At 46.4% G+C, this 11,661-nt stretch overlaps 1 protein-coding gene across 2 annotated transcripts in view; it reads left to right on the top strand.

Moving 5' to 3' along the window:
• Positions 1 to 10,735, top strand: part of Aldh3a2 (aldehyde dehydrogenase 3 family member A2) — a 20,538-nt gene extending 9,803 nt beyond the window's left edge. Inside the window, exons 6-11 of one of the 2 annotated variants that reach the window (XM_021175621.2) lie at positions 355 to 496; positions 2,047 to 2,213; positions 4,755 to 4,854; positions 6,650 to 6,885; positions 7,719 to 7,831; positions 9,259 to 10,735. In XM_021175621.2, the coding sequence (XP_021031280.1) occupies positions 355 to 496; positions 2,047 to 2,213; positions 4,755 to 4,854; positions 6,650 to 6,885; positions 7,719 to 7,799 (726 nt within the window). In that variant the 3' untranslated portion in view covers positions 7,800 to 7,831; positions 9,259 to 10,735. The remainder of the gene's footprint in view (positions 1 to 354; positions 497 to 2,046; positions 2,214 to 4,754; positions 4,855 to 6,649; positions 6,886 to 7,718; positions 7,832 to 9,258) is intronic. The other variant, XM_021175622.1, reaches the window with a different exon arrangement.
• Positions 10,736 to 11,661: the final 926 nt, after the last annotated feature.

The following is an 11,661-nucleotide window of genomic DNA, read 5'->3' as shown; positions in this document are numbered from 1 at the left end:
AGAGAGAATGTGTGCATGTGTGTGTTTGTGTGTGTGAGGGGTGTGTGTGTGTGTGTGTGTGTGTGTGAGAGAGAGAGAGAGAGAATGTGTGCATGTGTGTGTTTGTGTGTGTGTGAGGGGTGTGTGTGTGAGGGTGTGAATGTCTGAGTACCTGTCTTATTTGTTAATGCTTGACTTGTCTAAAAACTTGAAATTACGACTATGTGCTAGTACTAAATTATTTAAAGAGTGGGTGTTGGATTTGATGAGGGTATAAGCCAGGTCAGTGTTTAAACACCAGTAGATTTTTAACTTATTAAAGAAATAGGCATATGGGTTTTGTCACAATTAAATAACTCCTGTTCTTTTTAATAGGACTTTTATGGGGAAAACATAAAGGCTTCTCCTGATTATGAAAGGATCATCAATCTTCGTCACTTTAAGAGGTTACAAAGTCTGCTTAAAGGACAGAAAATAGCTTTCGGTGGAGAGATGGATGAGGCCACACGCTACTTAGGTAAAGGAAAATCACCTTCTCCTGTGGGAGATAGCAATTTGGCCTCACCCAGCATTTACTGTTCCTACACAAGCTGTAAATATTGCTTTTGGTGGGCTTCTTAAAGTGCATGTATGCATGCCCCTTTTAGATGATCTTGTTACTTTCATTTTCTTATATTTTCTTGTATGTTACTTGATTCTTTTATTCTGAAATCATGAGGAGCAGAAGGGAGTTTTACATAATTATCCCCATTTATAGATGAGAACATAGCTCAGAATCCCACCATTAAATAGCAGCAAACCCTTCCAGAGATGGTGCTTGGAGTGCTTGGAGTTGCTGGTCTTGGCCTTCGCTTGTTCACATTCCTTGTGTATTTTGCCTCTTTGCCATGAATATATATTACTTCCAATTTCATCTTATATGGAACCTAGGGCCCCACGCATGCTGCACAGGTAATCTACCACTGGGCTTCAGACCTCCAGGTCTGTCATTGCAGTGCCCTGTGATCCTAGCACCAGTTCCTATCTTAGCTGTGTTTCTGTTGCTGAGATAAAACATTATCACCAAAAGCAACTTGAGGAGGAAAGGTTCCTCTCAGCTTGTTACTCTCAGGTCATTCCCCATCCCCAAGGGAAGGGAAACAGGAACCTGGAGGCAGGGACCTAAGCAGAAGCCATGGAGGACCCCTGCTCGCTAGCTTGCTCCTCGTGGCTTGCGCAGCTTGCTTTCTTAAACATCCTAGGATGACCTGCCCAAGGTGGGACACCACCCCTGTGTCCTGGGCCTGTCCATATCATTAATCAGGAGATTTGCCTGTAGGCAATCTGATGGAGGTATCTTCTCAACTGAGGTTCCTCTTCTCAAATAACTCAGGTTGACATAAAAACGAACTAGCATATATGTAAAAGTCGGGAGATGACTTGAGGGAGGTGTTCTCTCCTGTGTGGGTTTTAGGGATTTAAATCAAGTGGGTAGGCTCACTGCTGGGTACCTTTGCTTGCTGAGCCATGCCATCGGCTCTTACTGGATTTTTAAATACAATTTCCAAAACTAGGACACAAGATGATGGGAGAAATACAAGCATGTGTGGTGGGCCAGGGAGCTGACCCCAAATTAATTTACTTTTTTATCAGCTGTTTTAAAAAAATCTTAGAAGGATACAAATAATAAGGAAATTCATAGAGATTCTCCTGAGTTGTTGGATGTTTCTGAGGTTGTTACTACCATTGAAAAACAGAATTCTTCCATCCCACTCTTCTTCTTCCAGTCTTCTAGGTCACAGTGTGTCCTAGAAGAGACAGAAGAAAGGAAACTGGAGATTAGCTTAGGCTAAAGTAGGGCTCCTCCCTGAGTTCCACAGTGGATTTGGAAAGCAGAATTTGGGAGGAGTCAGAGCTTCTGGCACTCAAAGCTATGCCTGGAACATGGAGGACAAGCCAATAGGCTCTGTGTAGTGGATGCCCAGTGGGTGGTTAACCCAGAGGAATAAAGAGGAAGTTTGAGTTTTGCTTTCTTTGTCTTAAACTTGACCATTTGTATCATTTATTTGTTTGTTTGTTTGTTTTTAGCCCCAACCATACTTACAGATGTTGATCCTAACTCCAAGGTGATGCAAGAAGAAATTTTTGGACCAATTCTTCCAATAGTGTCTGTGAAAAATGTAGAGGAAGCCATAAATTTCATAAATGACCGTGAAAAGCCCCTGGCTCTCTACGTATTTTCTCGTAACAATAAGGTACGCTTTACAGAGAACAATCCACCCTCAAGAATCAGACTTCTTTATTGCTATAACACATACATGGTTTATTTGTATATCAAAGTTGACTGACCGACTATTAATAGCTTGCTGTCTTAGGTCCGGAAGCCTTGGTTTATTGCTGTATCCTTATCCCCTAGGGTTAGAGCCGAATCCACAGGAGTGAGTGGGCTTTTAAATAACAAACACCTCCAGGATAATTAGAAAACCTACATGCACCAGCAGGTGGAGGTTTTTGTGACATGGCTCCGTAGAGCCTGCCCCTGTGGCTCAGATGGCATTACTAGCCACTCAGATGGGGCTAGGGAAGGCAGAGGCCTCTGGCACCATCATATATATGACTGAGAGAACTTGGGTTTCAGGTTCCCAAAGGATGGCAGCCCTGTATCAACAGGCAAGTAGCTCTTGTCTCCTCCTGTGCCATTTCCATCAGTAGGTGACTGCTCTTAGCTTCCATGTGACTTCCATGTGGACATGTAGGTCCAGGATCCTCCTAGAGAAATGGAAAATGAGAATGGGGAAGAAGGACCAGTCGGTGTGAGGAGTTCCTTGGCCAGGGGCCATGTGCAGTTTCTGATAGTGAGGTGCTGTAGTGACTCAGTGGCTTCGGGAGCTCGCAGTGCTAGGGAATTCTCATGGCCATACATACTTGAAAAGAGATAAGTGTGCACGCTACAGTAAAGTCTGCTAGCAGCATGCGACTGAGTGCCGAGCTCTTCCCCTGTGGTCACTGGGAAATCCCATTTGAAACCCGCCATGAATTCTCAGGGCGTATTATTAGTACCTGAGTGGAATGACGGTTGTTAGTTCAGTATCACTGAGGCTGCTTTGTTTTGTTTGAGAAAGGGTTTCTCTGTGTAATAGAGCCATGGCTGTCCTGGATTCGATTCGTAGATCAGACTGGCCTTGAACTCACAGAGATCCACCTCCCTGTGCCTCCCAAGTGCCAGGATTAAAGGCGAGCGCCACCACACTCAGCTTGTGGCTTTTTTGATCTTAGGTCAACTAACTATGTATTCAAAAATAAGTCTAAAGTCTTTTCGCCCTTCATACCTGTTAATCATGTAGTATAATTTAGATCAGAGATTGAGATATAATAATTTTAATGTACTGTTTTTATTTACTCTTTGAAAATTTCATGCATGCATACAATATATTTTGACACATCCACCCCCTAGTTCTCCCCTAACTCTACTTTGTCCACTTACTCATGGTGTGGGGTCATCCACTGGAGCGTGGTTGAGATTCTAGGGGGCATACCTGTAATGAAACAGACTCTCCTGCTCCCAGAGCCATCCAACTGTCAGCATCTTTTTAGCTATGGGATAGGGGCTCACTAATCTCTCCCCATCCACAATGCAGTGTTGACTGGCTTAATCTTACACGGTCACCCGCAGCTGCGTGCTCTCAGGAGCGCAGTGGTCTTAATTGCTCCTCCCCACCCTCTGGCTCTCACAGTCACCACCCTCTCCTTGGTAATCCTCAACTCCCAAGGGTAGGAGTGTGATCTAAATGTAGAGTCTGCACACTCTACAGTTACTTCCTGTCTTCTCTTTGGGAAGTTGAGAGTTTCTGTGGTAACTGCTCTCCACTGCACAAGGAAACCTCTCTGATGATGTCTGAGAAGTGTACTAATCTAAGGGTATAGAAATGCAAATTTAGAGGGTAGTTTGACACTAAGCACTTAGCAGAATACTTTGAGTCGTAGGTTCGAGTCGTTAGGAACCTCTAAGCTTCCCAGCCATGGACTCTTGATTTGTGGTGCTAGGCATGCTCCTGCTGCAGTGCTACCCCCATATCATTCCTGCCACTCCTGCACCCACTGGCATAGCTTGTGCTGGTCATCATCACAGTTCACAGGTTCACTGCCGCATAAGACTCCCCCCAACCCCTGACTCCCTCACCTCCAACAGCCTGTTAGCATCCCATGGTACTGTGAAAGCTCTTCAGGGCAGAACCCTTCTGGTCAGTACCAACTTCAGAGAAGTAACTATTTCTAAATTGTTGGTGCTATGTTGGACTATAGAACTTGATGGTGACCAAGTAAACAAAGGTTCAGAGCCACTCTTCTTCATCTACAGCCTATGTGCTGGGGACCAAATGTCTTTCAGATTTCAGAATTCTTAAGGCACTGTGTACCTAGGCTGGCCTTAAATTTATGCTTCTCCTGCGCCAGCTTCTTGGTTGCTGAGATACAAGCATGTGCCACCCAGCTCGATTGCAGAATTTTTTCAGGTTTTGGAATATTTCCCTATGAATTATGAGCTGTCTTGGAGATGGGACCTAGGTTTAAGCACAGACCCCTTCTGTGTTTCATGAGACGATGTATTCATAACTCGAAGATAATTTTATACAATATTTTTAGATTTTGACATGAACTTTGTGTCTCCCCAAACTTAAGAACTTACACCAACACACAAAGCCAGAATGAATGTCCTTAGAGACCACAATGAGGCCTTCCAAGACACGGGAGTGAGAGGACCTTAGGTCTGACCTGCGTGCCTTTGGTCTGTTCCTCAGCTCATCAAACGGGTGATTGATGAGACCTCCAGTGGTGGAGTCACCGGCAATGATGTCATCATGCACTTCACTGTTAATTCTCTGCCCTTTGGAGGTGTGGGTAAGTATGACTGTCTTCATTATTATTCTATTGCTGTCATGAGATACCGTGAGCAAGACCATCTAAAAGAGAAAACATTTAACTGAGGGCTTGCTTATAGTTTCAGAGGGTTACTCTATCATCCTGACAGGGAGCATAGAGGAGGTAGACAGGCATAGAGCTGGAGCAGTTTGCAGAGAGCTCATATCTGCTCTGCAAGTTGTAGGCAAAGACACTCAGGCTCAGACTCGACCTGGAGTGGGCTTTTGAAACCTCGAAGCCCCAGTGGTATACCTCCCAAAAGGCCACACCCATTCCAACAAGGCCACACCTAATCCTACCCAAACAGTTCCACTAATGGGGACCAAACATTCAGACCTAGGAGCTTACGAGAATGGCTTCCCAACTCACCATAGCGACCTTCTCTGAATAGAAATGTGCCAGAAGCATGTTTCCCGGATTTCTTGTACGAGCTGTTGAAAGTTGGGTACTGTTTATTGTGCATGTCCCTACGACCATGTCCTCCTCCGGCCACTCAGCTTAGGGTCATTTTCTGGTTGCTGCTCACCTGGCTTGCGGTCATTTCCTGATGGCCTGGGCAGTACCGTCTGTCCTCATTGTCACTGACCACAGCTGTGATGACTTTTCTTCACCTCACTACTTCCCTTACTTAACTATGCTACCAGATCTTCCCAGCTTAAGGACCAAGAATCAGGTTTCAGATTAATTAGCGAGATACCTGTATTTAAGTGCCGTACAGTGAGAGAAAGGTTTAGAATGCCAGAAACAGAATCCCTCTGTGTTCTACTCGAGTTGATGCTGAGGTGGGTAGTCAGTGCTACATGCACTAGCCCCGCAAGCCTCTGTGGGGAAGGGCAGCCTTTCCTCGTGTGCTGCTTGATTTGATGCGTGAGAGTCCCCCGTTCTCTAGAGGATGGGCAAGGGGCATTTTGTTGTGGTGGAAGCGTTGTGGATGCAGTCTGGTCCTTTCCTCTGGGTCCTTCCTACCATGGTAATGGCTTTTGCTGGCCCCTCTTCCCCTCCCTCAGTGTCCTCGGGTTTTCTCTCTGGTGTCATTGTCTCTCCAGTGAATCAGTCTTGCTTTCTGACTGATCCCCTCCCTGCAAACACTGGTGACTGAGCTGTGACCTGGCCCCAGCCAGCTGTCCCCGGCTTCCAGGCAGCCTGCCTGCCTTCCGCCGTTGTCCATTGCCAATGCGCAGGACAGTTTCATCTGCAGTCTGTTGTGTGCATTGTGGATTATATCGTGGCTTCCAAGATGACAGAAGTTTTTCCTTGATTATTCTTATCTGGCCGTATAACCTTGTTATCCCATTTTCAGTTGCTCTTCAAGAATTTAGAGGAAACAAGTGAGGGGAGCCATGGATAAATAAGGTCACATGGACTGATGGGAAAACACACGTACAGCATTGAGTGTCAGACTAAACTGAGCTCACATTTTAGCTTCCTCGTTTAGAAGCCATGTGACCTTAGGCAGATTGGATGGCTCTGGGTTAGAGGTTCAGGCCACCACAGGGCTGTGGTGGGACTCCCCAAAGAACACCCCGAAACACTTAGCACACTTCTGGTACAAAGGACAGCACAACCCGAGAGGGGATACAAATCCTGACCCTGCATCCTGCCTGAGAGGGCGGATGGTTGTGCTGGGAGCCAAGTTGGGAAAGGATTTCTGAGGAGAAAGGCCAAGAAGTTGAATGTCTCCCTCTCGGGCAGAGCACAGCCAGGCTTTCTCAGTCTGTGTTGAAATGGGAAGCCCCCACAGTGAAATTCGTATCTTCTCTTCCATTTATTTCAGGTGCCAGTGGAATGGGGGCATATCATGGAAAATACAGTTTTGATACCTTTTCTCATCAGCGCCCCTGCCTGTTAAAAGGGTTAAAAGGGGAGAGCGTCAACAAGCTCAGGTACCCGCCCAACAGCGAGTCCAAGGTCAGCTGGGCCAAGTTCTTCCTGCTGAAGCAGTTCAACAAAGGAAGGCTGGGGATGCTGTTGTTTGTGTGCCTGGTTGCTGTTGCAGCTGTGATTGTCAAGGTGAGTCCTTCCCCCTCCTAACAAACCAGTCCTTCTGACCCTTCTTCCTATCTGGGCCAGGCTGCTGTAAGTCCATCTCTGTTATCCTGCCTCTGGTCCTTCCTCCTCGCTGGGGGCTGCTGTAGCTACATCAATCAGCTTCTAAAGATGGCCAGCTCCCTGTTTCTGTAAACACAGTCATCTGCTGTCCTAGCTGCTTTCGACTGCAGTGTCAACCTTCAGTAGCTCTGAAGGCTGAATGTCCTATAAACTCAAAATGATTACAGGATTTTACCAACTTTTATGAGAGTCTAAGACACTGTGGAGCTTTCTGGAAGATTCTGAGCTATTAGCTCTCTGCTCCTCTGGGTATTGGTATTCTCTGTTCAATTTTAATTTGTTCTTGAACGTGCGTGAAGTCGTCCTGGTGATAGGGAATGGTGGTAGTGGAAAGAAATAGGCAAGGGGTGTAGTTCTTATTAGGCATACTTTCCCTTCCAAAGTGGATTGCCAGATAAAGTTTGTCTTGGGCCACAGGTCATCACAGAGGTGACATTGCAAAGAGGCCCTCGTGAGTGCCTCCTTTTCTGGGCAGCTGTCATCCCTGGGGTGAAGGAGGGAGTCTGTGGGAATGAATATCAAGGTGGAGAGGGGAAGGGTTTCCTCAGACAGCTAACTAAGGACATGTGGGACAATGTCTGTGAAAAGTGGCTGTGGATGAGAGGCCTGGCGGAACTGCCATGTTTATAGATGTTGTATCTCAGTTAAAATGTGAAAAGTTGTTGTCTTGCACTAGCGCCACGCTGATGGATTGGTGATAACAGCTGCATTTGAAATCATTTGGGTTTTCTCAGAAATACCAAGCTCTGCCGAGGGGAAAAGCCCTGTTGGCTTCTCTGATAGTTCATAGCCGGCGCTGGTCCAGTAAGCCCTGACGGTCAGGCCCCGGCTGTCTGTTGAGAGTGAGGTAGGAGTTTCCTATTTTTCCTTCTGTGTGTGAGGTGGGCCAGGCTAGGTTCTGTTTGGTTTTAGTTGTTTCTATTAGCTGAAGGTTTGGGGTTACTGACAGAAGGTTTAGCTTACTTACATGTACTGGACCTTGGTCTGGAACTAATCAGTGTTAAAATTTAATCTAGGCATCGTTTTAAAGGGACAGGGATGGGTCCTGGTAATCTGAGAGAAATGTAGAAGAGTAGTGTCTAGGCTGGGTCTGGCAAAGCCTGCGTCCTGATTAAAAATGAGTGGCCACATGTTGAGCTGCACCGCTGCCTCCGTCAGTCTGGGAGGTGCACCATGCAGTACTGTCTCCGTCAGTCCGGGAGGGTGCACCGTGCAGCGCCAGTCCACAGTCACTATCTGCATGTTTAATGTTTGTTTCATAATTTGAGAATATATATTTTTTAATCTCAGTCGTTTCCTTTTTAATTAAAAATAAACCCCTGCAGCTTAGGGATTCACTGTGGCAGTTCAGGGCTTTCCCTCTTTTCCCTTTTTTTTGAGGCTGGAGATCTGGTTGGAGGTAGGCTTGGGTCTCTGGTCATTTCATTTGACATTGATCCCTTAGCCTAAGGTGCATACTTTTGGTTGGGGTAGAATGTCTCAACCTCTGGGGTGACATAGAGGACCAGGCTGAGTTAGTGCTTCCCAGGCCTACCTTGTCCCCAAGAGGGCCCACCTAGCTATCAGTGCAGTACACAAGGCAGCCTTGAGTTCCCGAAAGGGTGTGGCAGACAGGTCTTCGTTAGCCAGGGTCTTTGGTGGGAATGAGAACATGCAGGCTTGATCCTTGGCTTGGTTACCAAGTTAAGATTTTTGGCAAAGCTTCTACGTGGATCTTCCCTACAGAGTGTGGGGGAGTTTGCAATTTCCCAGGCCAATTTCAGCTTCTCCCATCTCCTTACTATCCGCCGATACATTCATTACTTTTTTAACCTGGGATGGAGTCAGGGGGAGATCTGGCCTTTTCCCTTCGCTGCCTCTTTGCTCTCTTCTCTGACCTTTTATCCTGTTTGTATCAAAGCATATTTTATTCTAAGCGGTGATCCCGAGTGTAGCTTGTGTTGCTCCTTTGGGTCTTTAAGAACATTCTAAAGCCGTCTGTGCTGCTCTTGAACTTAGAAATGAGTTCCTCAGTTTTAGATTTCATGCCAGTGCTGGGCTCCTCCTACCACAGAGCCGGGGTAATGCTTGCTTCTGTAATGCCTGCTAGCTTTGCACGGTGCGCAGTCTACCCCCTGCATGATTCTTTATTTTCAGTTGAAGCGGCACTATGGCTTTTTAGGAACACATAGCTTTTTCTTTATTATGAATTTAGTCTGGGCTTATGTTCTAAGGCTTGATGTGGGTGGGTTTTTTCATAACAGGATAACATGAATCCTTGTCTCCTCTCCTTAGGATCAGCTGTAATGACTTCCTTGTTGCCTCTCCTGAAGTATCACTCTACTAAATGGTTAACAAGCCAATACTTGTAAAATTATACCCAAACCAGGAAATTCACAGATGTACTGCAATCAAACCTAAGCTGTTGCCACAAACCACTAATGAAACTCAATGTTTGAGCCAAATCTTCCGCATTTGACAGCAGTGCAGGTGCTGAGAGGATGTAGACCGGCCTGGGGCGAGAACACGTCACACTAGATCCCAGTCCACGCTGATGCGTCAGGGAGACTCGATAACTGCTCCTTGGCCATTTTCCTCGAGCCCATAGCTCTGCCCACTCCAGTGTCAACACCACCCAGGCTTTCCAGCTGACCCTGTTATCTTGAGAGCGGAGGCTAGGTCCTCCCAGCTACTGTTAGGCATTGAGGTACTAAAACTGCAGGTGGGTATGTCCATCTCATCCATTTTGGCTTGAGACCGGCCTTCAGGAGTCCACTCTCCATTTAAACATCCTTTCTTATTCATAGGGCACCACCCAAAGTCTGTGTGTTTGTGACAGTCTGTTGGGACTGTCCCAGTGCCTTTGTGATGACCTAAACTGCACTGAGTCTCTTGCCAAGAAGCAGTGCTTTTTTGTGAAGGCCACTCAGAGCATCTTGCAGTCACAGCTGTTCCTGAGCCTGAGGCAAGAAGACTCCCGAACCCAGGACTTTGAGGCCAACCTAGGCAACATGATGGGGACCCTCCCCATTCTTCATAAAAATCCCCTCAAGATCCTCAAGTTGAATGTTTTGTAGATCTTCAAGGATAAGCCTTCTGCTTATTTTCCTAGCACAATGCAAGGAAATTTTACTTTTTAAATCTTAGAGAGATTCCTACAGATCTATAAAGCATGGAGCCGTTCCTGTAGTGGTGGTGGTGGTGGTGGGGAGCGTATTATACCCCAGGGCTTCAGAAATCACAGGACAGGGATTGCTGGAGAAGACTTCGAGCTGTGGAGCACACTGAAGGGATGGGGTGGTCAGAAGCGCTCCCGAGCAAGCTGGGCATCATTCTCCCTCAGATCCTAGTGTGGCTAAGCAGGGATGTGGCAGAGAGATCTGTGTGGATCTGGCTTCCTGCTGCTGGGGCCTGGCTGAGCCCAAAGCTCCAAGCCTCACTGCCTTCCTGGGGTCCAAATTAACTTGGCCCACTCAATGAGAATGTAATATGCTTATTGAATGTATAACCGTGTTTGCTGAGTAACCTGTCTCACCGTTGAGCCTGTCTGAAGTGTATTGTATGAAGGAAGTATCAAGAACAAATCATTGGCCCGTCTAGCAAATAGTTGCTTAAGTAGCAGTTGTCATAGACTAATCATAAAATATTTTGCACAAAATTTCAATGTTGAACTTGCACTTACTGTTGTTATAGTAAATTATAAATCACAGCTTCTAGTTAGGCCAAAATACTTACTCTACTGATCTTCAAAATAAATGTATTTCATAAATTATTGTGAGTGTTAATTTTGACCTCAGAAATGGAGATATGATACAAAGTTCCTTTGTAAATCCATTTTTCCTTTCTATCCCTCAAGGATGTCGTTTGCTAACATTGGTTGACATGCTTTTTTATTTGAAATTTTCTCAGATCTCACATTCTGTTCTGTGAGTATGTGATAGTCACTGTGCCATGTGTCACCACTGAGCCTGGAGCTGTGTCCACCAGTCACAGGCCCGAAAACAACCGAGAATTTGGATCAGTGCCATCTGCCATCCTGAGGCTGTGTGACCAGACAAGCTGGGCTTTACAGCTCTGCTCACACCGTAGCACCGCTGTAAAGGAGAGCACCACAGAGCAAGCACTTCTCAGTCTGAGACAGGTGAACTGAGGCAGAGGAGGGCTGCCTGGCCGGGCTTCCTACCTGTGGCCTCCAGGGTGCCCAGAGCTACCTAGCTCAGGGCTTGCTCACCCTTCTCACAGCTCCACAAAGTCTGGTAGATTGTGCCAGGAAAGACTGGAATGCTATCAGTGCTTTTTGAAATTTTGTTTTATTTAAAATCCAATTTATATCCTGGAATAAGAGCAACCATCTCTGGACGCTCACTCTTCTGTTAGGCTAATGTTCCAAAGAAGAGTCTGGGGTCAGAGATAGGAAAGCCTGGTTGGTCACAGCCTAACCATCACTCTGTGTAATTGAGTGTCACCAAAAGGTGCCAAGGAAAGTGTGCAGGGTCCTTCTGCACTTGATCACTTGTACATGGAAGGGGGTATATGTTGGTGACGGATGGATGCCTGGCTTTCTTTGTTTCTCACCTCCTGTAGTGTCTAGAGGGCTCTAATGACAGTGGCCCAGCTTGTGAGAAGATGCTACCCCTAGAGCAGCCCCCAGGTGGTGTTCCCCATTTTCTCTGCTGGCTGGATGTGAAAGGATACCCC

The sequence above is a fragment of the Mus caroli genome, chromosome 11 (assembly GCF_900094665.2).
Source record: "Mus caroli chromosome 11, CAROLI_EIJ_v1.1, whole genome shotgun sequence".
NCBI lineage: Eukaryota > Metazoa > Chordata > Mammalia > Rodentia > Muridae > Mus > Mus caroli.
The sequence above is the reverse complement of the archived record's forward strand: the minus strand, read 5'-3'. Positions and strand labels throughout refer to the sequence as shown.